Genomic DNA, 27,243 nt, shown 5'->3' with positions numbered 1-27,243 from the left:
CTTTATCCCTCCCCATTGTGCTGGCAAGTCCCAAATAAAGGGATCATAGCAGGTCTGTCACTAACCAGACCTCACAGGGCAAAGTGTGTTCTGGGGGAACTGGTGTGTTGCTATACCTGAGGATCTTTCTTTTTGGTGGAATAGGTCACAGCTCTGATCAAGCTGAAGGAGTGTGAAGATACCCACCTTGGGGAGGAGGTGGACAGGAACTGGAATGAAGTGGTGACACAGCAGTATCTCTTTGACCGCCTTGCCCATGAGGTAGTAGTAACACAGTTTTGAGTGAGAGAGCCCTCACGGGGACTCCTGATTTTATAGGAGTCCCAATCCCAGGCAAATCATATGTGCTGCTCTAGGTTTGGTTATTTACTTGCCCTTAATCAAATCTTGTTTCCAGACTGGCCTGTCTAGCACCTTAGGTAGCTATGTGAGCAAGATCTATTTTTGTATTTACGTTGTTTTTGTAAAATACTTTTTGTTTTGTATTACATATTTATATTGAGGGCCACTACAGGATTTGTAGGAGGGGGAAAAGGGTTTGCTATTTAAAGAAAATTGAGAACATCTGGTCTTTATGGACTTCTTTTCCAGATTTAAGGATTCTGGCTGTGGTTCTTGACAGCTTGTAGCCCCAGCTAGTAACACCCACAACAAGTGCTCTGGGACTTGCAGTCTAGGGCTCTCTGATCATATAACTGTACAAAGTGAATTAGCAAAGGACACAGAGGCAAGAGAGTTATTTAATAAGAGGTTTTGGCCCAGCTCATAAGGTGCTCCAGTTTTCCTTTTATAAGACAAAGTTCTTTACCTGTTTCAGTTGTTTTTCTCAAACTAGAACATACAGTTACCATGTACCTGAGAGGTGACACTGAAGCAGTGGTGGGTTTTGGCTCCTTGTGTAGTACACAGCTGTAATTAATTACAGCATCTGCTACCCTCTCTTGCTTATTTGCCAGGGCTAATTATTGCTATGAAACACACACAAAGGTGGGTCCCAGAAGCTTGTTTTCCCCCTTCTCTGAAAGGTTGATATGTGGAAGAATAATGTGCTCAGGTGCTAAGCAGGACCAAAGCCTCGGGTGTGTTAAATAACAATCTTTCCAGAAAATGCATTGCTAGTCTTTTATAGCTTGCTTTCTATCTTCCCTTTCCCCTGTAAGATTGAAGCACTGAAGTCATTCTCAAAATCAGACCTAGTCAACTGGTTCAAGGCTCATAGAGGACCAGGAAGTAAAATGCTCAGTGTTCATGTGAGTATGTTTAACTAAGCTGTAAGCTGTATCCTTTTCAGAGCTGTCATTTAGCCCTGTTAGCATTCACTGAGTTTGGTTGGGTTAGTATCAGAGATTCTACCAGGGCTTTGACCAAATCTGCCCAGCCTTTCTCACCTCAAGTTTTTGGTTTCTTTTAGGTTGTTGGATTTGGGAAGTATGAGCTAGAAGAGGATGGTTCTCCTTCTGGTGAAGATTCAAACTCTTCTTGTGAAGTGATGCAGCTAAACTACCTGCCAACCTCTCCTCTGCTGGTAGAGTCTACCATCCCCATTACTGACATCAGGGCTTTCACATCAACACTTAACCTTCTCCCCTACCATAAAATAGTCAAATAAACTGCAGTCTCGTTGGCCTGAAGCATTGTGTATTTAAAAATGTGTTTGTATTTTATGAAGTTATACTACTACTAGTGCCATTGAAATTTTGCACTGCCATCATAGAATTTGACTTACTCTCCTACTCGCCACATTATGACTAACAAACCAAGGGTTACTATAGCAGCTGGCAGAGAGAAAGTAGCAGGATGCACCAAGTGTGACCAAAATGCTTGCAGGAGCAATTTGAGAAGCCCTGTCCTGGTTCTCTCAGATGATAGAGGATCCAGGGTAAGAGAACCTTGAGAGGCCCTATGTAACCAATGTCTTAGTGCCTAAATGCTAGGTGCTAATACCTGTGTTTTTTTTAAATGTATTTTTAAATAAAGATAGTTCTGTAATGCCTTGCAGAAGGAGCCATTTTGCTGCTGTGGCATTCTTTTGTTTGTTTGGGGGGGTGGGGGGAGGGAAATCTAGTTACTCTTCCCAAACCCTCTAAAGCAATAAAGTATTTTTGGATAAAATGTTGGGAGCCCTATGTGTGCTGTATGAGAGTTCAAGGAAGACTGGAGAATAGCATGGTGGGGGCTAAACAGAGTTTAAAGGAGAGGTGAAAAAAAAGGATGGATCCTCTCTTATTTCAGGAGTTAGCTCTTAGATCCCAGGCTGCCAAATAATCAAAGAAACACATTAAAAAAAATTGGAAAAATTACTTTATGATGCCTTAAGAAGCACTGAGTATAATTAAATAGAGTCCAGCATTAGATACAATTTAATTACAGTCCAATTCCTAATAATAATCCAATTCCAAAACAAAAGTTGTTACAGGTGAGGCCATGAAATTTCCTGACACTTGATTTTAATACGTTGCACTAATTTTCTAAAACAACTCAGAGGAACCAATATTTACAGTAGATGGAGTATTTATGAAAAATCTGGCATCGGGGTATATATATATGTGTGTGTGTGTATTATGTAGAACCCAAAATTTTATGAACTAGGAAACAAATGTAGATCTTAACAGCCATACTGGTATGCAAGGTTTAAGACTGGGATTTATAAATGCTTTTTAAAGCATGGAGTTTGGGGGGGAAAAAGCAGACATCTTGTTTTCAAAACCTGGAGTTTTTCTCAGGACTGAAGTCAAAATTGTAACTGCCACAGAAAAGGAAAAAAAGGGAAGCTTTTCTTGCTTTAATTGTTCATCTGCATCAGAAAGTCCAGTATCCCTGAGATAGGAACCACTGCAATAAGAAGGGAGTGAATAAGTTCTCCCAAAGGAAGATTGTTGCTTAATTATGCCTATTGCCCTGGTCATCAGGTGTAAACATTGCACTTCCCAAGCTAATGCTTTGCAGCACCAAGACGTTTCAGTAATGGTTCATCATAAACCCAACATTCTCCATCTTCATGAAATAACTGTAAAAGAAATGGGGGAGAATTCAGTTATTGACTGGCTTTGTACTTCTAGAATAAACTTTTTATTATTTTATATTTTCTCCCTCTATTACACTAAAATGAGTTTCAGGCAGGGCCCAAAGGCTCATCTTGTTCATTGCCATCCTTATTTAAAAGTATCTGATACCTGACTTCAGCATTCGAAATGAATGAGTTACAGCTCAGGATACAGAGGGAGTAGGAGGTGGGACCTTGAGGCAGGCAACCCAAATAAGCTTACCCTCGTCTCCCATTGAATTTCCTTCTCCTTCCTCTCCCGGGCTTCTGCTCTTTGTCTTTCTTCAAGTCTATGCTTGGCTTCAGTTGCTGCATCAATGTCTCGGATTTTTAAGTTGAAAGTGACATCCTTCCAAAGGCTAAATTGAGAAAAGAAGTCAAAGGTGCTAAGTACTTGATGGACAAAGGAGTTAGCAAACTTGAGAATGAAAGTCTAGAGCCTCAGTAAATGTAGCATAAAGTGTAAGTCAAATAGCTTTAAGTATATATAGTTCACAGACTAAATCTCCTTAAAGTGGCAAAGAGAGAGAAATGGACTTGGAAGATTCCACTGCTAGTGTCAAAGGAAGAAGATAAAGGATGGACAGAAAGGTGGATACGGAAGAGACAACAGGAAAAAAGAACAGAACCGAAACCTGGGATTTTACTTCTGGCTCGACCTGTAGTTGCTATGCAACTTTAGGGGGTATCGGTTTACCTCTCCATAGGTCTTGAGTTTCCTTTATTATAAACCAAAAGGGAAATTAGATCAGGGTACAGAGGTTCCATTTTAGAAAAACTCCCTTGAACAATGACATTTTAGAGAAACAGTCTGAATAAGGGTCAAGATGTGAACTGCAGAGGCTTACGGGGGTAAAAAATGTGGCTTCTTCTCAAGGCCTGGAAGATGACAGCGAGGTAAGACTAGTGTCCGTGTACAAGTGAAGATGCCTAGGGACCAGAAAAGTGGCCATGCCTGAGATCCCCCTGTGGATTTTGATAGATTTACACTTAGAAATATGAACAGGCAGTCCAGCCAAGCATACTGTTAACAAGTCAGAGACAACAGTTGCATTTTAGAAGCTGCTCCTCCTTCATTTAAGAAATCCCCTAATATGCTAGACAAAGAACTTCAGTGCAGGAGTCCTTAAACCACTGAAAGGTTTGGATTTTACTATGCAAATTGGAAAGGAAAAAATTATGTTTGAAACCACTGGAATATTGAATACCACCTAGATATCTGATGATATTAAGGAACTGTTATATATGTATGTATGGTTTTTAGAGGGAGAGCAGGGGAGAGGGGCAGAAGGAGAGAATCTTAAGCAGGCTCCATGCTCAGTGCAGAGCCCGTGCATGATCCCATGGCCTTTGAATCATGATCTGACCTGAGCCATCCAGGCATCCCAGAAATTTTTTAAAGCATGATAATGATATTGTGGCTAGTGATTTTTAGGTCACTTTATTTATTAAGTTTATTTTGAGAGCGAGCACGAGCAGGGAAGGAACAGAGAGAGAGGGAGGGAGAGAGAGGGATTGGGGGGTGAGAGAGAAAAAGAGAGAAAATCCCAAACAGGCTCTATGCTGTCAGCGCAGAGCCTGATACGAGGCTAGAACTCCCCAACCATGAGATCATGAACTCAGATGAAACCAAGAAGTTGGACACTTAATCGACTGAGCCACCCAGGCATTCCCCCCTTTAAAGTCACTTTAGAGATCCAAACTGAAATACTTAGGGATGACCTTAAGGTTTTTCAACAAAAAAACCAGAGGGTGTTGTACACATCTTGATTGGAACCTCACTGCCTTCTCTTATAAACCACAAAGTGATAAGCCAACGACACAGTGAATACTTATTATATATTTAGCATCATTTATATTTCTTCACATTTAGTCTTCACATCAACTCTGAGATAGTTCCCACATCAGGAAAGAAGGCAAAGAGATGCTAGCTTACCATCATGGTTACATAGCTAAGTGGTGGAGCCCCATATGAACCCAGGTATACAAAATTAATTTGTGCTGTGTCTCCCAACACCGAGCCCTGCCTACGCCTAGCCATTAAAAGGGGCGCTATTGTTTGCTAGAACAATAGCTCTAGCAAAGTTCTCTTACCTGCGGGATTCATACTCATTCTGATCTTCTAATTTCCTCACTTTCTTCTTAATTATAGGCAACTTCTTGGTATCTATAAAAACGGCATTTTCCTAAAAAACGAGAAGTAGGTAGATATTTTATTGTTTAAACTACTGTAGGAGGAAAAGTCAACTCTTCCCAGAAGCACTGAACAGTTTTAATAATCAAATGCCACATAGGAAGACAACGTATAGACCGTTAGTTTCATATGCTACTTTCAGCATAAAATATACTGTATCTTAAGTCTTGAAGCTCAACAGAGGTTTCCAATGTGGCTATGTGCTACATGTTCAGTATTAAATCTCTTAGGAAAGCCTGCCCCATAAATAACAAATTCTAACGTTAAATGCTGAAGTGCTTTTTACATTTCAAATTCTCCAAGTCCAAAATCCGGTTCATTGGCTCCTCCTGTTAATCCCATTCCTCCTACTTTAATTAGGTACTATTTGCAAGTTCCTTTAGGTCAAGGGCTATGTTACTCATTTCTGCACTCCTGGTGCTAGGAAGTAATACATGTCTTATAAAAAAAAAAAAAAGTCAAGCTGTGTATACAAACACAGAAAAGTTAGTTTGGCACTTAACTTTATAAATAATACCATATATTCTAATGATACAACTAAAACCATTTACTGGGTTAGGCCTACTATATGCTAAGCACTTTTTCCCCACATATATTATTGAGTGTTTTGAGAGGAGAGGAGAAAATAAAAACCACTGTACTACCTGTACTGCTGGGGAAGAGTTAGGGAAAGGGAAAGGACTTCCTTGAAGAGATGGCATTAGAGCTGGCCTTGGTGTTTAAATTTCCAGATGAAGGAAGGCTATGATTCAAGTAGCCTAAAACAAGTATAAAATATAGGTTCTTACCCCTGTTGCATATTTTGCATACATTACACCATTCCATTCCCCTTCAACTGAGCAAAAAGATTTCTTGTCATTTGGAGAACTAAATAGAAAAGGAAACATTTCTGTTAGTCTTAATTTGAAAATTACCAAAGAATCTGGTTGGTGTGGCTGGCCTACTACACAGAGCAGAACTTGGAAAAGTAACTGTGAAGCCTCTGGATTTCCATGAGTCAACCATAAAAATGAGGGTCCTAAACAAGATGCTAAAGATCCTATGAACACTGGGCATGAGATGAGCAAAGCAGACCTGCGCTGGAGGTAATGGGGCCACAGCAGATGAGGGACAGTTCCTGTCCTCAAGCTGTTCACAGCCTAGTTGTGGAGACCTCACCATTTGAGATTCTGTGTGGTAAGTGCTATGGTGAGTTTATGTGAGCACTGGAGATCAAAGGCAAAAGTTGCAATGAAGGTCAGAGAAGGTCTCACTTAGGGATGTAACACTGGAGACCAGGCTTTTCATCATAATGAAGGATCCTGAGGTCCAGAGGTCAAATGGTTTGACCTCTTTTCCTGAGGAAAACCCAATAGGCCTCAAAAACACCAACCAGGCCTCTACTTGGACATGACAGTGGTAGGTACGGCAGGTATGGAATTTGGAAGTTAAGCATCACAGGAAAGGACAGGTTAGGAAGGGTAAGGAATGAACGAACACAGGAGAAGCTATAAAAGAGGAAAAGAAAAAAATACACAGGGTAGAAGGATGCAAACTGCCATCACAGGACTGAAACAAGCTTCCACTATGATTTAGGGACTTTGGGTAAAGAGGGACAAAGGGATAGAGAAATGGAAGAATCCCTTGTTTAGAAAGTCATTGTGCAGTCTTCTCAAAGTGTGGTGGGGACTTTTGGGGGTTCCCAAGACCCTCTTAGGTCAAAACTATTTTTAAAATATTAAGACATTACTTGCCTTTTTCACTCTAATTTTCCCACAAGTGTACAGTGTTTCCCAGAAATGGGATATGTAGCAAGAGACTGACAATAAGTAGATAGGAGAATCCATCTGTTTTCCATTATATCAAAGACTTACAAATTCAAAAATACGATGTTACTCCTCTCACAAATTTTTTTAAAAAAAGCTTTGGAAATGTTTTTTCTTTTTCATAAAAATACTATTGTCATTTGTAAGCGTATTTACAAATATTTTAAAATCTTGTCAATATTTTTATTTAAAAAAACTGTTTATGTCTTTGGAGAGGGAGAGGGAGACAATCCTAAGCAGGCTTCAAAATATCAGTGCAGTGCCCAATGTGGAGTTTAATCCCACGAACCAAACTGAGATCATGACCTGAGCCAAAATCAAGCGTCTGACATTTGACCGATGAGCCGCTCACGCACCCCTTAATTTCTAATATGAGAAAATCAATGGATATATAATAGACACAAAGCTCTTCAGGTTTCTTAATAATTTTTAAGTGTAAAATGAGTCCAGAGACCAAAAACTTTGAGAGCCATCTTGTGCTCAAATCCCTAATTTAGAGTCTACCAAGCACTCTTTCAGCTCCCAACTTTGAGGGCCGTTTTCAATATATGGCTATGACTGGCAGAAGATTCTACTGAGCAGTTCCTGTTGGTGCTGGTTACCTCCAAAGAACACGGAGAGGCAGGTCCTACCCATGCCTTTGTTCTGGACATCCAATTTCCACCACCTGCCTGTTTGGGGGGCACAGATGCATTATAGTGATGACTTGTGCTGCTCTCTGAGCTCTGCCCATATTCTCTGACTATAGTAGTATTTAGGATTTTACACTGATCCTTACTTAGTAAACTTCATCATCTTATGTTTGTGGTCCTCCCTGCTCAAGATTTTTATTTTTATTTTTTTGGTGGGAGGAGAGGGGGAAGAAGGTGCTAATTATGTCATGCCAATTAAGTATCTCCCTGGAAAACTGGTTAGCCAGTCATGTATCTTTCATCTGCATCACTGTTCCCAATAAGGCCTTTCAGGGAAGACAAAGTCCTGCTGATGTTCCTCTTCCAGGCAGGCTTTGTCTGTTACCCAGACAGCACAGTTGTCTTTATCTGACCCTAGACAGAAGCAAGCCAAGATGTGATGTTTTCCCCCAGCAAAGGCACAGAATAAAGGACTGTGAGGTCTTGGAAACACTGCAGCAGGAATCACAGAGTCTACTGTACAGACTAGCCCATCGTGCAATCTGGCAGTAATGAGTCAGAAATCTACCACAGGCTCCCCTCAGGTTCCTAGAAAGGAAATCCCACCAGTGAATGACCTCCGACTGTTCCGAAATCCAGACTTTAGCTCTCCTTCTGATATGGGATTTTAGGAAGAGATATGACATAGAAGATGTGAAACAAGTTTACAAAGAACCATTAAAATGGTCAATTCCTAATAAGTTACAGTTCAAGACAGAAGAAAAATAGAGAAGCACAAGAGCACTGAAGCAGAAAAACAAAATACCTACAAAATCTCAGCAGTAATTCTGTGCTTCTTGCCCCCATAGAAAGGTTTAGTATGGAAGACGATATTTGCACTATAGCCAGTTTTGGAACAATTGATATTGCATTCTCCGCCTAGTTCCACCCAGGGCACTGTGAGGATAGACCTGCAAAACCAAAAGTGCATGTAAGGCTGACAGTTTTAGAGGAAAAAAAGACCCTGTAGCTTAAGACAACAGGGTCTGCTGCCAGCTGGTCAGAGGAAATGGACATAGCTCTACTTGCCTTCCATAACCATTGGGGAATGTGAGAATGTAATGTTCGTCATAATCTAGACACGAGACACAGCCTGTAGAGAGAAGGGATATAATCTCTGATGAGTAGTGTCAACTGACCATAAGGATTTGTCGTCTGGTCGATGGAAACTCCAGAATACTCCATTCAATTTAGGGAAAATCAATCTTGTACCCTCCCACCCCTGATCTCATCCCCAGTACACATATTTATATGCAAACAATGAGATTCAGTCTGGACAAGGGTCCAGCACATATTAGAATACATTAACAATGCAGTCCACCATAAGCCCACAGACTTACCCTGCCCTATGTTGTGCACCCCAATCGACATCCCAAGGAATTTTGATTTGGTCCAGATATGAGCATTGAATTGTATCTTCTTGTTAAAACACTCAGCATAAAAAGCTGAAACTAAACAGAAATTGTTTTCAATTAGTGGACTATATAGCTATAGTCACCTCTCCAACTTGGAGAAAGAACAGGCTCCATGGGGAAAATCCTTGTATCCCTCAAAGAACAGCCTCAAGTGAGGCCAGAAGATATTTAACTGCCTTTTCTACTCTGTTTCTCCCAATGCAAGCACCACTCAGGGCCATATAAGGAGTAACTTGCCTGAAAAATGAGGCAGTAGCAATCCTGGAAGCTTAAAACTCTTCTGGTCAGTAAGCATGTCCTCACCACGGCCTCAACCCGGGGCCATCCAATATTTCCAGTGTGGACATTGTGATGACCAATTAAGACATTAAGGATATGTATTCTCTCCACTATGTCAGGAATATACTGTGCAGAAACTACATCTCATTTTTATAAACTGTCAAAATTGCTGACGTCTCTGTAACATAGTTCGTTATGTGTAAGAGGACTTTAGAAGCATTAACAAGTTAGTTTCCTAAATCCCTGCTTTCTATACACAGTTCATCAGTGAATACAATCTTTGGCATTTATACAAGGAACAAGACAGACAGGGGAAACCAATCCCCATAAGGTTACAAAGATACAGGCAGCCATAAAACTGGTTATCTCAGCTGAGTGACCCCAGCTATGAAGCTTTTCATGACCCTTTAGACAGAACAGTTTGAGAGTGGACGGGGCAGAGGAGCCCTGTAACTTACTGGGTGGATGATGGGAAACCTGCTCAGCCACGAATGTCACACAGTTTTTGGAAACCCAGGGAACTGGTCCTTCTGAAACTAGCTCCTGTAAGCAAATATAGCATTTTATTTTGGTGTGGAGATACAAACGACATTGTGGACAATCTAATACTTGGATTCTCTGCCTCCCAAGGTGGTTAACTGTTCTCTCCTCCACACACCCAAAGCACTTTATACACACTTTTATTCTGGCACTTAATTTCATTACTGGAATTACAGCTTTGTGTCAGTCTACCTTGACTAGGCCTCCGAGACATCCTTGAAGGCAACCATCATGTTGCCTAACTCAGGGCCAGGCATGGCACAGACAGTGGTCACTTATCAATGTCAGCCAAATGACTAGGACCAAAGTACAATGTCTCTGTCTTTAGTAAGGACTACATGTAACAAATCACACAGAAAGGGAGAAATATGGAGATTTACATTTACTCAGAGGCTATTATGTGTCAGGCACTATGGGCTACAGCCTTTTTACATATGCTTGAGTCTTCCTTGTTGGTCATCTTCCCCAAACCAACCTCTTAGATATTGGGGCCCTGGGGACTCAGGTCTGTGTTACTTACTCTTCTCTATCTATGCTGTCTTCCTAGATCATTTTACCTCATTCCAGTGCTTTAAATGTCATCTAAATATACTAAAATCTCTAAAAGATCCATTTTTTCCTAGACTCTTAAAATTCTAACTTCCTACCTGACAATTCCAAATACATGTGTAACTCATGCCTTTTATTTCAAGTTAGAGTTCTGGATTTTTCCTCCCCAAATCTAATTTGGTTTTTTGTAAATGGCCTCAACCAACTGCTGAAGCACATATACAAGGTTCATTTCTCATTGTCCCCTTTCTTTTACTTCTCCAGTCCACCTATCGGTATTACCTCCATGATACAGCTTAAATCAACTGTATCTCTCCTAGAATAACAGCAAAACCTCTTTGGTGGTCTCTTTCCTTCTAAATTATTTTTCACAAAATCATTACAGTGATCTTTTCAAAATAAAAATACAATCCTGATAAGCCATAAAATTACCATTATGGCCCACAAGGCCTTTGCATGACATGATCTGTGAGTTTCATTTCCTGCCACTTCTTTCCTGCTCACTGTATCTAGAGTGTGCTGACCCAACAGCACTGTCCTGTGGGTGCTGAGCATGTTCTGGATTCCTGCCCTTATCACCGTTATCTGTCCCCAATAAAATGAAATCTTGAATCATTCTGCAACTTAATTAAAAATGTCAGTGCAGAACTCACTGCGTTCTCTTCGGTATCATTTGGTAATGTCCAGTGACACTGAAAAATTTCGCCCAAAATGGGGTTGTATGGCTTTTTGGCAACCGATCCTTTCCTTCCTGCATGAAAGGCTGAGAGATACCATTTCACAACCTGAACCATTCGCTCTCTGGCATCCTTCTGGTCACTAATGCTGCAAGAGAGAAAGAGAAAATTAATGTCCTGCTTTATAACAGGAGATAAGCTGACGCAGCACTCCTCAGCATGGTCCACCCTAAGCTAAGTTGAGAGGACCCAAGACAAAGAGTTACTTCAAAGTTTCCTTTTAAAATTGAGGTATAGGGGCGCATGGGTGGCTTAGTAAAGCGTCCGACTTTCGCTTAGGTCATGATCTTGCGGTTCGTGGGTTCGAGCCCCGCGTCGGGCTCTGTGCTGACTGCCAGCTCAGAGCCTGGAGCCCGTTTCAGAGTCTGTGACTCCCTCTCTCTCTGACCCTCCCCTGCTCATGCTGTCTCTCTCTCCCCTAGAAATAAATAAAACATTTAAAAAAACAATTAAAAAAAAATTAAAATTGAGGTATAATACACATGATTAGGCACACTAGTGTTCAGTGTTTGGTTTGATGAATTTGATAATGTATACAGCTGATCCTTGAATGACATGGGTTTAAACTGTGTGGGTCTCCTTACACGTGAATTTTTTTTCAATAAATAAAGTACTATAAATGTATTTTCCCTTATGACTTCAATAATATTTGCTTTGCTTTAGCTTTATTATAAGAATACAATATATAATACATGTTATGTACAAAAATATGTGGTAATACTATTTATGATACAGCAAGGCTTCCAGTCAGCAGTAGGCTATTAGTTTTTGTGGGAGTCAAAAGTACACACAGATTTTTGACTGTGTGTGGGGTAAGCACCCCAAATCCCCATGTTATTTGAGGGTCAAATATATACCAACATTAGCCAATGTGCCCAACCATCATGAAACCTCAAAGTGATTTGTATCTGGCTTTCGTAAACCACAGTCCAAGGACAAAATGTAATCAGAGAAGATGAATTAGAACATCCTGCTATAAAGAAAAATTTCCTGCTACCACTGAAAAGCAATGTGAACTCACCTCATTGTAAATCAATGCCAACTTTAGAGTACTTTCTCCTTTGTACATTTATCTAATATTGCAAGCTTAATATTTAAAATTTATGAGTCAATCTCTAAACCAGACACTAGACTGTAAGCTCAAGGGCAGACACTGAATTTTTCTTTCCCCAGCTCATAACAAAGTCCTAGCAAACAAGAGGTGCTTTAGAAAGGTTTGCAGAACTCAATTAATAGAATTTCATCAGGATATGGTTTAAACAGTGATTACCAATCCTTGGATCAAATGAGCTCATAGCCTTGGTTCTGTAAATACTGGCTATCTGTTAATGGGCTCTCAAGATTTTCTAGGGTCTAACTTGGTTGCCTAACAACATCACCACCATGTAACCTAAGCAAATAGACAGGTATCTAATAAAACAAAGCATTTAATGGCTTTACCTAGAAATGTCTGAAAGGTAAAAAGGAAGAGAGGAATCCATCTATTCTGTACAAACAGAAAGCTACCAAGTAACATCTTAAAAATAGGGAACTACAGTGTTCAAATACCTCACAAACAGGTCCGGATGTGCAAAAAAGTCTGCATACATTTCTAATAGAGATCTTCTTTCAAGAATGAATGTTGGAAGAACTACCTGAAAAACATACACATTTGACCCATGAAGATCAAACTCCACTACAGATAAACAGACTGCTGTACTGATTAAAACTTTTTTTTTTTTTAAACCCAAAACCAAAAAAAAATCTCATTCCAGTCATGGTAATACCCACCATGTACTGGCCAGCATGCTTCTGATACCTACTTCCCTAACTATTCTGATTCAGGAATCCTCATTAACCTGCCCAGCAGATGGGAAACAAAGAACAAGTTTTCAATGTTCAGATGTCACTTCCTCTGTGCAACCTCCTTATTGCTCCGAAATTAGTATAACAATGACAAACTACTCAGCAGCAATTCTCTGATGCCTACTACCTGCTGGAGCACTACATACACATTATGTTCTTAAACTGTACAACAATCCTATTATAGAGAAACTATTTCTATTTTACAGTCAAGAAAAATGAAACTCAAAGAGAGTAAAAAACTTTCTCATTGCTCCATACTGCTGTGGAAATCAAAACTGGGTCTGACATTGAGGGCTCTGTGCACTTTCTAATAATGCTGCTTCTCTGTTATTGTTAGTTGTATTAGGAAACGGATGTAGTTACAAACCTGTGTCCTCAAATAAATGATCTCCCAGAATGGAAGGACCACACTTACACTTGCATTCATGGCTACTATTACACAGTAAGAAATTTTTAAATAAGCATTAAAGGAATAAACAAGACAATAAGGATGGGAATCAATGAACTCTTTCTACCATGGGGCTGAGCCCATGAAGAAAAATGCTGAGGGGCTGGGAATGTGGTAGAGAAGAAAGTAAATAGGAAACTGGAATATGGGAAGAAGGAATGAAGATTAAGAACAACCAATTAAAAAGAGAAGAATTTCATTAGGGGATGGAAGAACAGTTTTTGAAATGTCTGTCAGAGTATAGTATTCATTACAGAGCACCACTGTAAGCAAAAACTCCCTTAAATTTAGTAATTACTGTATGTAAACTGCATTCAAGATCCTGTGTTAAATGCTGTGGAAAAGGCAAGGTTAAGTTTGAGAGAATAACACCAGTGCTTAAATTTTAGGTGGAATGTGACAAATATCATACAAGAGATGTTCAAAGTGTCTGGAAGTTTAGGAGAGGGAAAGATGATGTTCTGTTAGGCAACCAGAATGAGGGCAGTACTGAGAAATGACTCACTGAGGTAGCACTACAGAAAAGACTTAGAGAAGACTAAGACTGTAACAGAAAGGAGAAAACAGAAAAACAAGACGTGGCCATGAAAAGGGGGGAAAACTACATGGAGACAGGAAACAGTGTGTGACAGGGATTGTCCAGTGGACCAGTGTGGCTGGATATATAAGAATACGAGACTGATGGAACACAGTTTAGAAAAGAACACTGTGGCTCTAACATTTAGAATCTTTAGTATCAGACCCCAGAGTTTGCATTTTCAAGTCTGTTTGAGAGAGAGAGACTGGGGGAGAGACAGAGACAGAGAGAGGGAGGGAGAGAGAGAAAATTCCAGGGAGGCTCCTCACTGTCAGCATGAAACTTGATGAGGGGCTTGAACTCACAATCTGTGAATCATGACCCGGGCTGAAGTTGGACACTTATATGACAAAACCACACAGGTGTCCCAAGAGTTTACACTTAAGTAAACATTTTCCTATGTATGCTTCCTTCCTATAGATGTTCATAATCTAAATATGGTTAGATTGGTAGGTAAACTTATGTACTGACTTCCTACCACTCTTGAAGAACACAGAAATTACAAACTGCCAAGTAAGAATGCTATAGAACAAAATAGGGGTAAATACTTTTAATATATAAATAACTCTTACAAACCAACAAGAAAAAGATTACTACTGCTAGCAGAAAAATGGATGAGAGAACTGAACAGGCAATTCAAAAAGAAGAAATGGCCAAAACCCCAAATTTATGTGTAATCAAAGAAAAAAAAATTTTTTTTCTCCCTACTTAAAAAAATTTTTCTGGATAACTTTCATTCAACAGCTCTTCTTCAATGTTTTTAGCACTATACTGATTCATGCCATTATGTCAAGTCACTGGAACAGGGCTAGGTTGTCTTTGACCTGGGTTCAAGTACTTATTTTACCGCCCTTTATGTGTGAGGAGGCCCTGGAAAATTAACTCAACTTCCCGATGTTTGTGTAAAAGGAGGAGAATTACATGCCCTGCTTCTATCTCAGAACTGTTTTGAAGATCAAGTGAGGTACATAGGATGTGACTTTGTAGTATTTCTGAACACTACAAAGTACTTGGGAAAGAACTCTTTTTTAGAAAGTATCTGAAGTGAGAAGATACATCTAAAAATAGGAGAATGAGATAAAAATTTAAGGCATTACTATAATACTTTGGAATACATAAAGGCATCAAGATTTCAGTATCTGTTGGCAATCACAGCCATTTGTACCAATAAAGATTTCTATTTTCCTATTCGTAGTGATATTTGGGAGTCTCCACCTTGTATACTCTGGCTGGTTTCTTGAGGTAGCCATTAGAAGGCTTTCTCAGTGGATTCTGCGTCCTTTTTCTCCCAATCTCTCAGGTTTTGGAAGGTTTCCAATGCTTCAGATCTTTTCTGTGTGATTGATGTATGGGCATGGGTGCAAGTACGGAGCTCCTTACTTCTCCGCCATCTTGCCCGCAAGGCCTCCAATACATTTATCTAAAGATTTCTAAAATAGCTCATTTTTAACACACGTGGTAAAAAATTAACAATTATTATCACATCTTTCATAATCTAACAAGCTTATAGTAACTATGGACCAAATATAGATTATCTGGCAGAAGAAATTATGTGAGACAAGAATTACAAACCTGACTGTGGCAGACACTTGGTTGCCTATCCACATCCCTGTTTCATCCTTAGTAAGAGAATTCTGATTCAGTTCAGGTTCAATCTATAGATTGCCATGAGAGTCACAGGGTCCTCCCAGATCTCAAGGGGTGAATGTGGATTAATCTGTACCTATCATTTAACCTCCCTTGCTAGGGACTGGTTTAGGTGTGGGCACATGCATCACTGGCCAATATAAGATTCAGTTGGAAGTCTGAGGGGCCACTACAGGAGAAGAATGTCCTTCCCTAACAACAACAACAAATCCAGGAAAAGAAATTATTTGTCTGCCTCTTGACATTATTTGCCTAAGGATGTGATGACTGGAAGTGTGACGGCCATTTTGCAATGACCAAGACACAAGCCTGAGTGTGAAAGTCAACATGCTAAGGATGGAGGAACAGAGGGACTGAAGGAACCTAGGTTCTTTCTCGCACACAACTGACTGAATTAATCCCAGAACTATGCTACTTCTAGCCTTCTCATTATATGAGATTAAAAAAATCTAATATTATTCAAGTTATCTTCTGGTGAGTCATCCATTACTGAAGACCAAAACAGACCAAGGTGGAAAATACAGGAAAGAAATATTTAGCTGTCAACATCTAAAATTACACTATGACTTGCAAATCTGAAGTGATAATTCTGCCCCAGCAATTATGCAATCTAATGATAACCGAAAAGTTCTGGGACAAACTCCTGCAAATATTCTCTTACCTAAAACATTCCTGGCAACTATGTTGAGTTCCACAAATTAATGCTATCCTTGTGTTTCTGTTCTCATTTAGATTTAAGGTGAAAGGTTTTATTATAGACACTTAATTGGAAAGTACTAAGGATTAGTTTTTTCCTCAATAACCCTCTAAATCCGAAACCAAAATGAAGGTGACTGCTGATAAAGACTATATATAGCACTGGAGCTGACTTGGTCATAACAAAAGTGAGAATCCTAAATTTTATTAACTTTCTAAAGCCAGATAAAATAATAATCTAACCAATATGAAAACTACAGTAGCTCAAGTCTTTAAGACAAAAGGTGGTGGTAGAAAGACTGCAGATTTTGAAATCCCAGACCAGATTAGAATTTTAGTTCTGCCACTTAACAGGACTCAGCCAAGCTACTCAGCCTTTGTGGATTTTAGTTTCCTCAATAAAATGTTAACAGTAACACCTCTGCAGAGCTGTGATGAGAATTAAGTGCAAGAATAAGATTTCCAGGGGGACGTGGGTAGCTGAGTCAGTTAAGCATCCGACTCTTGGTTTCAGCTCAGGTCATAATCTCGCAGTTTGCTGAGTTTGAGCTCCACACTGGGCTCTGTGCGGACAATGTGAGGCCTCCTTGGAATTCTGTCTCTCCCTCTCTCTCTGCCCCTCCCCTGCTCTTGCTCTCTCTCACTCTCTCAAAATAAATAAACGTTTAAAAAAGTCAAAAAAAAAAAAAAAAGAATTAAGTTTCCAGCACAGTGGCAGGGATACACAAAAGGCACCTATATGCTAGCCACCTAATTTAACAGGGCATTCTGTTTAAAGCACCAAGTTTAAATCTAAATTCAAATGCAGACCATAGTAAGTGTATGGCTCAATATGTGTCATACAATTTCCCATTTACTACCTGTTTCGATCCTTAACAACAACCCTGTGAAGAGGTCACTGTATGCTCATCTTACACGAGAAATGTAAAGATCACAGAAGAAGGGACCTGTGCAAGGTCACATGGTTTGGTAAAAGGAGAGGCAGGATGCAAACACGGGTCCTCTAACTCCAAGATCAGAACTCTGCTCATTTTGATTCTGTGCACACCACACTATTTCAGGTTTTATACAAACTACTAATCAAGCCCAACACTATACCTTGTTTGCACCCAGTAAAACCCAAATCTTAACTCATACAATTCACATATACTCTCTCTATGAATACTAGCTTTACATATTTTATCCATTTATGAAAATTCTGTTTACTCATCTACGTTTATATTAAACCACAAAAGTATAAGCAGAAGTTATGTCATTACGCTACATTTGTAGGCACACTCCCTGTACAATCATGAGAATCCACACATACACATTAGGACTTATAGCAAATGCCAGATTTGATTCTTACCTTAGTAAGATCCATTCCAAGCCTAACCTGTGACAAGAGATGCATGATAACGCTCTTGTGCTCTTCCACGGACCCTGCCTCCCCTTCATCATCTCTATCATCATGTGAATCAAAGAGGTCTAAAACAAAACATATCTGCTTAGATCAATGTTAAACTGGGCCAATCAGTGATGTTACCAGTGTTATACATCTTTTTTTCAAACAAATGGTTTTAAGAAAGAATTAAATTCTCCAAGGCCACTTACCAGCATCACTTGTTCCATTGGACATGGAAGAATTAAGTGACTCTGTGGTATCGGGGCGCTTGAGACTATTTCCTGAGCTGCTGTGTGTCAAGACTGAGGCAGATCCAGAGGAACTAAAAAACAGTAATCACCTTCTTAAGCCTTTTAAGAAAGCAATTTAGAATCATAGTAAGACATTAACCTATAAAGCTACCTAAAACCAATATAAGCAGATAGGTGACAGAAATAAGCTAGACTTACAGTTAGCTGGTCACACACATACACTTTCCAACTCTTTCTCTGTCACCCTCATTGAGACTGTAAAGCATGATGACTAGGTTTCTTATCTTGTACTTTTTACACAGTGTGTGCTCAACCAAGCCATGCTGAAAGGTCATCAAAAATTAGTAAGATTTTTGCTTCTGCATCTAAGTTTAAACCTAGAGTTCATTTTATTATTGTGTTACTGTGCATAAAATTACCTGTAATTCTCTGCAACAATTTTCAGAACCTCAAAAATTGCAAGTCTGTCTCAGAAAGGCGTTTTGTATTTCTGAGATCCTTTGATAAAAGCCCACACACACTAGTACTTAACAGTTCCCAGTTATTAAAAAAATGTATTTGAAATTATAAAATAAAAAAGGATATTATTTTTTACAGGTAAATTTATGGTAACTGGAATTATGAGCTGGTTAACAGGATCTAAAGAAAGCTTCCTCTATTACACTATTATATTTGTGATCATAACTTACCCAGGATTAGTAGTTGTATATTAACAAAATAATCAGGGCCTACAGTTTCCTTATTAAATATAAAAAGAAAACCAAAATTTTTACACTGCAGATGTTATTTATAAAATAGTACATACATAATCAGTCTTATTACACATTTATGGATGCAAAACATATTATATATTCTAATTTAAACATGGTTTGCCGTGATTACTTACCTTTAATTTTTTATTTAATAATAAGCCTTCTATTTTTTAGAAGCAGCTCTTCACAGCAAAACTGAGCAGAAAGTACAGAACTCCCATGTGCCCCTTTGCCCATACATGCACAACCTCCCTCCCGTACTACCAACATCTCACATCAGAGCGGTACACTTGTAACAACTGATGAACCCACACTGGCATATCATTCTGATTCAAAATCCACAGTTTACATTAGGATTCACTCCTGCTGGTGTACTTTCTATGAATTTTCACAAGTGGATGATGATAAGCATCTACCACTGTAGTGTTACAGAGAATAGTTTCACTACCCTCAAAGTCCTATGTGCTCTGCCTATATTAGAACATTAGAATATAAGAACAATCTAATATTAGAGTATTAGAACAATGTGTATTCTAATTTAGACATAGTTTGTCCTGGTTACTTACCTTCTTTTGATCTATTTTTCAAAAATCCTTAGGTAACTAAATATTGCTTCTTTGATAATTTAGTAGTATACATCACAAGGTACTGTAACTAATGTCTACCTCACCAGTTTTGAGAGCCAATGGAAAATATGAGTAAAAGACCTAGGTAAGAGAAATCAAATTATCATTAAATAAAAGAGCTGCATGAAAACTATCTTAAAAATATTTTGTGGCTCTTTGATACATCATCAAAATAGAGTCAATCTTTAAAATCAATTGATTAAAAAAAACCTTTATTCTTTAAAACATGTACTTTATTTTAGATGCAATTCCAAAGGTCAGATCTATTTATGCTGTGCTTCTCTTTCTTACTCAGGTTAGAAACCATGTCTGGGCCAAATGAAACACTCAATAAAGCTCAAAATTTAAAAAATGGGATAAATTCTCATTTATCCATTTCATAATGTACCACAATCAGGACAAAGAATTTAAAGAATAGAGTTAAAAAAAACCAAACAGCAATACTGAGAAAAATCATATGCATACAGGAAAAGTTTATCTGTAATGGGCTAACTTGTATAAATATCTAATGATAATATCATAAATAAACTGAACCAAATAATGTGAAGCACTGAACTGCATTACAATAACAGAATCCAAAGTCTTACTGAGTACCTAGGCACATGCCAAACGCTGTGTTTATCTCCCTATCAATTGAACTTCCAAAACAACCCTACAAGGTAGACAGTGTTATTCTCATCATGCATGGATGCTCAGCTCAGAGGTTCAGTGACTGACCTGAGGTCACACAGCTGGTTAAGTAGTGGAGCCATTTCAAATGCACATCTGGCTCCAAAGCACAAGTTCTTTCCAATGTGCACTTTCATCTAGCTTATAATTGTGTCCAATCATACTGCTCGATAACATAGTTCACATAGTAGCTATCATTACTACAGGTCTTCAGAAACTGAACAGTGAAAAGACTTAAGTTTTTAAGTTCTCTTCCTTCAGAGTGAAACAAAAAAAACCAGAAGACAGAAACTTAGGCTGGAGTTAGAAAACAAGTAGTAGTAGCTGATGACCAGCAGGTGTCACACATTCAATGCCTAGCAAGGTCAGGCAGAGAACATAAATACATGAACAGGGCTAGGTTGCAAGGCAATATAGACCTGGGGCCAACATATTCAATTGGAAGGGATTTAAAGCCCTATTTAAAAAACAACCCCCCACCCCAAAAAAGAAAGTCAAAAAACATACTTTGCTGGTCAAAAAAAACATCTGTAGTCCCTACCAGTTTGGGAATCCACATTAGGGCACATAAGGAGAGCATAAAACTGAGAGAGAAAAGGAATCCAGTGGGTTAGCAGGACACAGAATTTAACTCTGGATCTTTTTAAATGGGAGGTTCATAAACTGTGTATTTGTCATGCGATGGGTACAGGAGAGCACAGAAGCTTATAAGAAAGCTTATACGAAGATGAAAAAAGAAAAGCCTATGACCCTGCAGGTGACTTTGTAGATATGCCCATTACAGGTACAACAATTAAATATTTTAAAATTTCCTCCCTCATAAAAATTTCAGGAGAACCTCTTGAAACTGGGGCCGGAGACTTATCAATAATGTTAAAAGGAAGCTAACCACATACAACAAACTTTTACTGAATACAGTTATATGCTTCTAGAGGACAGAGGACTCCATTTTGGTATTCATCTGTACTTTGTTTAAAGTAACACCTGATGTTTGATGTAAGATTGTCCTTAATTCTGTTTAAAGAAAACTTAAAATTATCAAAAATTAATAATAACCTTTACTTTGGAATGTTCTTCCATTATCATAAAAAAACAATTTTAAAATTACAGTGAATGAGTGTTATGTGGAAACTAATTTGACAATAAACTATTTGTAAAAAAAAATAATAAACTAAAATAAAATAAAATAAAATAATAAAATAAAATAAAATAAAATTTCAGTGAAGTCCCTATTGACAAACTGCTAATAATGGTTTCTCATTAGTTTATTTCCCCATATACAACATTAAAAAAACAAGATACCAAACCAAGCCTTTCTGGTAAACTCACCCTGAGTTGTGGGTTCAAATTTCTCTTCCTTTAGTATCATGTCTTAATAGCACGTGTTTACTTATATCACAGATATTTCACTTTTCCACATTCAAAAGCTGAATCTGATCCACTAAGACACAAAGCTTCCTGAACCAATAATCATTTTCCTTAAAAGTTTTGAGATTTTGAGCAGTTATGATGAAATTATACATGAATACTGTATTTTTCAGTTTATGTGTACACTTAAGAAAACTAGTGTCCTGGGGTGCCTGGGTGGCTCAGTCATGACCTCACAGTTTGTTAGTTCAAGCCCTGCATCGGGCTTGGTGCTGTCAGCACAGAGCTTGGAGCCAGCTTTGGGGGGGGTGGGGAGAGTCTGTGCCTCCCTGCTCATATGCTTTGTCTCTTTCAAAAATAAACATTAAAAAAAAAAAAAAACTTTCCAAGAAATAAAATTTTAAAAAAACCCAAAAACTAGAGTCCTACACAATATTTATTAAAAGAAAACAAGGTTTGAGGACTAAGGACTGGTGATGGTACTGGGCTTGGTACAAATACTTCCAAATTTGTACTTCTCACAAAGCAAATGCCAAACTATAACAATAGTACCAATTCCTGAGAAAGCAGCAGAGTTGGAAAACATGCCCAACAACTAAGCCAACTATATCTACAACAAAGTAACATTAAAGCAAATAAATATTAATTTGTTTTTTCTATATTTGAGTGCTTATTACACGCCAGATACTTTATTAAGCACTTGACAGACATTATTCTCATTTAAATGTTCACAATGATACCTTGAAGTTGAAACTATCATTAACCTCATTTTACAAATGAGGTAACTGAGGATTACACTGGTTAAATAATTTGACCAAGACCACACACCTTAGAAGTAAAACAAGTTTAGAATCTTTTCATTCTGAGATTCCAGAATCCAAAGTCTTAACCATAGCAACCTATATATCAATAAGGTATATTTTGCTTATCAGCTATCAGATAAATGACTTTATACATAAAAGCCTTGTCTGTGCAATGGAACATACCTAAGTAGCTTTTTCAACAGCATAAAAAAAGACAAATATTTCCTAACGAGGGAAACTCTATCATCAATATCTATTAAAATCTGCCTGCTTAATGTCTCTGGAACACATAGGATTCCCTCATTCTCATGCTAGTACCTTAGCTAAAGTTATCAACATTTCTCAACTAACTACCTGGTTTAGGCTGATCTTCCTACTTGTAATGCAGCCCCACTTCATTCAATTCTATAAACAATCTAGGCATATATATTTTTCTAAAATGCAGACCTGACCTCCAACAGCTATTTTTTTTGTGAGAAAATATTCAAAATACGTAACAGGCTAAAGGAGTCTCTTTTTTCGTTTTTGAAAGACGGAGAAAAAGTACTCAAGTTGGGGAGAGGTGCAGAGAGAGAGAGAGAGAGAGAGAGAGAGAGAGAGAGAGAGAGAGAGAGAGAGAGAGATATCAATGCTTAGCGCAGATCCCGACGTGGGCTCAATCTCATCACCCTGGGTTCATGACCTGAGNCGGGGGTCACCCAGGCACCCAAAGGCTATAGGAGTCTTAAATGACTTGGCCCTTGTCAACCACTTCTGTATCTTTTTTGTAAACAATTTATGCTACAGTCACACTCAACACCTTACAGTTCCCCCCAAGAAACTCAACTCCCCTCCCTTTGTGTAGCTAAAGGACTCAATAGGGTTTCTCCATGAAAATATTTCTACTTAACCCCTCATCACTGCCATGTCTCCTCTTCCTACTCACTCTCACTCTTACCTTAGGATCACACCCCCTGTCTCCTCTGTGAATCCTTCCCTTACTTCTAAGGACTTCAAAAGGCTCCCATGGGTTCTGTTATTATCACAACATGTATTCCACTGGATTATAAATATCTGTTTGATCTCACAACAGACTGTAAGTTCCTGGAAGGCAGGAACTGGGTCTTTTTTTAACTTCGAGATTATTCCCTCCACTATTATAGTGCCTGGCTTATAGGTGTTGAATATCTCCACTCTAATACAAAACAAGTAATGGTACCCGCTTATTTATATACTTCCTAGCTTTCTCACTCTCCTTTAACCCTCTCCTAATGTTGGTGCTACAGAAATAATTCCTAGAGCTTAATGAACAATACTGGCATATTACTTGAGCTGGTGTTAATTTTTTCCATTTGAATTAAATCAAAAGTAAAATCAACATTATCTCAGAAATGGCTTTGCTCAATAAGCCAATTAAAAATAAACTTATAAGGGAGTGTGTCAACACCAGCCTAATAACTTATAAGGGAGTCCATCATTAACAACAGTTGCAAAATCAAATTAATTTTTAAAATCAAAAGAGTCACTTAAATTCATAGTTCATTTACTTACTCTATTAAGCGTTTTGGGGATGAGCCACTTTGATGAAATTCATCAGCATCATAGAATTCATCTTCGCTGCTAGAATAAGAGAACTCAGGGACAGTATTTGGAGACAAGTTGACATGGCTTGGAGAAGTCAAACTGCTACTAGGTGGTGAGTGTCCACTGCCTAGGAATTAAAACATTTTAAATTAGAGACAATGCTGATGGGTGACAGAAGGGGGAAAATTAGGGCAATGGAGTCAAAGAAGACTTTTCGAAAATCAAGAAAAAGTTAAGTTGGTAGAAGTCCCTATACTATTTTTTAAAGCAAATCGCTGTTTAAATTAGACAAGGCAAACCACAGTATGCAATGGGACACAGCCTTTTAAATGAGAAACTGCTATGTTCCCATTCCATAATTATCTGTAATTAGAAAAGGAGCTCTTTTGATTATAATCACAGTGTGTAAGTTCTAGGGTCAGAAGTCCCACAACAGATACAAGCCAGGGTTCCTATTTTATACTGCAGAATCAGGGATTTAAAAAGTGCAGCAGCGAGACAATGAGAATGCATAATGGAAAGACTATTAAAGACCACATGAATGTTGAACTATTATCCAGGATATCACATTTACATTAGTCACTGTTTTGCCAGTCACATGAAAACACAGAAGTGCCACACAAAGCCCTAGCACTCACCATCCAAACTCCTTACTTCTTTTCTACCTAACTCAAAAATCAGGTGCCTGGGGCTCAGGGACAGAGAAAAAAAAGAGGTCTACTGTGGGAAGAATGTGGAAAAGGAAAGGACTAGGAGGAAGATTTTTCTATTCCTAAGTAGTCTAAGGAAATGGAAATTAACAGAGATCCAGAGAAAGAAGACTACTATCTAATCTCTGTGATCATTGGACTGTCTAAACAAAAAAGTAAAACAATAAAAGTATCAAACAATGGAGGCCTACTGAGGCATTAACAAGGCTTTTAGGCAATGTATGCTAAACTGCTACAGATGAAAAAGCACATTCATCTGCTACATTTAGTTGACATGTTCACAATGATATTTTTAAGAACATACAAAAAGTTTGGAATCCAAAAAAGGTAATCTCATTGTAGATATTCCAAAAATAGTTCATCTTAGCAAAGGACTTTAAATTCTTCCTCCCTGCCCCCTGCAATAGCAGCAATAAGATGGTAAAGAGACTTTCTTTTACTGAAATAGGAAAACCAACCAAACCACCCAAGAATCAAAAATGATTAAGTAACATGCACACACTCCAGATGATCACACAACTGAAAATGTGTCCAAAGAAGAAAATGAATTTGGGAATTACAAACAAAAAAACTGAGTTTTCCTTATGAGAACACACAATATTATTTCTTTTCTCAGTTATTACCTTATTTCTTTTTTTGTATTGGGGAAAGAGTTGAAGAAGGTTGGAGAAGATAAAGAAATTAGGTTGAAAAATCAAGTAAGACATAAGTCATGTTAATTTAATTTCTAAAATTTTTTTAAATCTACCTATTCTAAAATGCTCTATTTTAAAAATGTCTTCTGAAACAATGTATCCTAAATTATTATTTGTAAGTAATTATGCTAAAGTTAATGTACATAGGAAGACTGCTCATTTTTTAAAAGTTTCTAACTAATTTTACATACGTCTGAATAGACAAATTTTGGCTATGTTTCAAAACTTTGACATAATCCTTTCTTTAGTAAAGGGTGAAGGATTTAATCTTTTTTTTTAAATGTTTATTTTTGAGAAGCAGAGAGAGAGAGAGAGAGCGCACAAGCAAGAGAAGGGCAGAAAGAGAAGGAGACACAGAATCAGAAGCAGGCTCCAGGTTCTGAGCTGTCAGCACAGAGCCCGATGTGGGGCTCGAACCCATGGATTGTGAGATCATGACCTGAGCCGAAGTTGGACGCTCAACCGACTGAACCACCCAGGCGTCCCAAGATTTAGATGATGTAAAGAGAAACCAGAGTATCCTTTCTTATAAAAACAAAAGAAAATACAGGTACTGTTTTTAAAATGAACAAAAAAGGGCGATAAAAATAATGAAATACAGAAAAGAGCCAGCCAAACATTTTAACCTTATTACTCAAATTGCTTGTCAGCATTTTCCCAAGAGATTCAAATAAGAGAGCTATTTTTGCTTTCTTTCTTTCAAAATTCAGAAGATAGCTGTCCATACTGTTAAATATTAAAGACCAAAGTAATAGCATCAGCATCTTTACTAATTCAAATTTCAAAATGGACTAAAGTCACAAGGTAATTTTTCATTATTACAGAGGAAAAGTCCTACCCAGGGAAGAAATCTGTAGAGCAACAAGCCAGGGCTTATCTTCTACTTCCTCAATGTATAGTAGGAACAAAAGCACTTAGTTCTCCTTTGAGTTTGGTTCAAGTACCTCAATGTACAATTAATCAGTTTTAAAATAAGAACTAAATCTAATACTAACATTGACAGCATCTCTGTAAATTACAGAAAAAATAATGACCATAAGTCTAAATAATTAAAGAGAATGCAAATTAAAATATCATTTTTTGCCTGTGAGATGACAAGTATGTGGAAGAATGATATATCTATCCTTAAAAAAATGTATGTGCCAAAAGTGGCTGTACAAGGATATTCACTGAAGTACTACTTATAGACAGGAAAATACTGGAAACAACCTAAATGTCTATCAATAGAAAAACAAATAATATGTGGTCAGGCAGGCATAAAAAGAACATTGTATATATCGAATTGTATGAACATGGAAAGCTCTATATGCATTCTCTGTTAAATGACAAGAGAAAGTCACAGAAACTTATGATCTCATTCAGGTTAAAATAAAAACAGCAATAAGTATACACAATATATTTTCACAAAACTAGAGCATATAATACTAAAATCGGTATGGAACCACAGAAGACTCTGAATAGCCAAAGCAAGTTCTGAGAAAGAAGAACAAAGTAGAGGTATTACAATACCAGATTTCAAAATGTATTACAAAGCTGTAGTAATCAAAACAGTATGGTACTGGCACAAAAAATAGACACATAGATCAGTGGAACAGAACGGAGACCCCAGAAATAAATCCATGATTATATGGTCAATTAATCCATGACCAAGACAAAGGAAGCGAGGCAAGAATATACAATGAGGAAAAGACAGTCTTTTCAATAAATGGTGCTGGGAACACTGGTTAGCTGCACGTAAAAGAATGAAATTGTACCACTTTCTAACACTGTGCACAAAAACGGACTCAAATGGATTAAAAACCTAAATGTGAGACTTCAAATCATAAAAATCCTAGGATAAAACAATGGCAAGTAATTTCTCTGACACTGGCTGTAGCACATTTTTCTAGATGTCTCCTGAGGCAAGGGAAACAAAAGCAAAAACAAACTATTGGGACTACATCAAAATAAAAAGCTTTTTTTTTTTTTTTTTTACA

At 38.0% G+C, this 27,243-nt stretch overlaps 2 protein-coding genes across 7 annotated transcripts in view; one reads left to right on the top strand and one right to left on the bottom strand.

Moving 5' to 3' along the window:
- The window catches only part of NRDC (nardilysin convertase), a 117,616-nt gene extending 115,985 nt beyond the window's left edge, over nucleotides 1-1,631 (top strand). For both annotated transcript variants that reach the window (XM_077779678.1, XM_077779679.1), the window contains 3 exons: nucleotides 145-261; nucleotides 1,161-1,250; nucleotides 1,412-1,631. In XM_077779678.1, coding sequence (XP_077635804.1) covers nucleotides 145-261; nucleotides 1,161-1,250; nucleotides 1,412-1,609 — 405 coding nt within the window. In that variant the 3' untranslated portion in view covers nucleotides 1,610-1,631. The remainder of the gene's footprint in view (nucleotides 1-144; nucleotides 262-1,160; nucleotides 1,251-1,411) is intronic.
- Nucleotides 1,632-2,767: 1,136 nt separating this feature from the next.
- The window catches only part of OSBPL9 (oxysterol binding protein like 9), a 176,829-nt gene continuing 152,353 nt past the window's right edge, over nucleotides 2,768-27,243 (bottom strand). For all 5 annotated transcript variants that reach the window (XM_077779835.1, XM_077779836.1, XM_077779837.1 and 2 more), the window contains 13 exons: nucleotides 23,830-23,989; nucleotides 18,040-18,152; nucleotides 17,795-17,913; nucleotides 12,782-12,867; nucleotides 11,150-11,321; nucleotides 9,866-9,950; nucleotides 9,054-9,164; nucleotides 8,743-8,806; nucleotides 8,484-8,624; nucleotides 6,026-6,104; nucleotides 5,138-5,229; nucleotides 3,267-3,402; nucleotides 2,768-3,007 (listed from right to left, as the gene is read on the bottom strand). In XM_077779835.1, coding sequence (XP_077635961.1) covers nucleotides 2,933-3,007; nucleotides 3,267-3,402; nucleotides 5,138-5,229; nucleotides 6,026-6,104; nucleotides 8,484-8,624; nucleotides 8,743-8,806; nucleotides 9,054-9,164; nucleotides 9,866-9,950; nucleotides 11,150-11,321; nucleotides 12,782-12,867; nucleotides 17,795-17,913; nucleotides 18,040-18,152; nucleotides 23,830-23,989 — 1,433 coding nt within the window. In that variant the 3' untranslated portion in view covers nucleotides 2,768-2,932. The remainder of the gene's footprint in view (nucleotides 3,008-3,266; nucleotides 3,403-5,137; nucleotides 5,230-6,025; nucleotides 6,105-8,483; nucleotides 8,625-8,742; nucleotides 8,807-9,053; nucleotides 9,165-9,865; nucleotides 9,951-11,149; nucleotides 11,322-12,781; nucleotides 12,868-17,794; nucleotides 17,914-18,039; nucleotides 18,153-23,829; nucleotides 23,990-27,243) is intronic.

This window comes from Crocuta crocuta, unplaced genomic scaffold, assembly GCF_008692635.1.
Source record: "Crocuta crocuta isolate KB4526 unplaced genomic scaffold, BGI_CrCroc_1.0 scaffold168, whole genome shotgun sequence".
In the NCBI taxonomy this organism is placed as follows: domain Eukaryota; kingdom Metazoa; phylum Chordata; class Mammalia; order Carnivora; family Hyaenidae; genus Crocuta; species Crocuta crocuta.
This window is presented reverse-complemented; position numbering and strand designations above follow the sequence as displayed.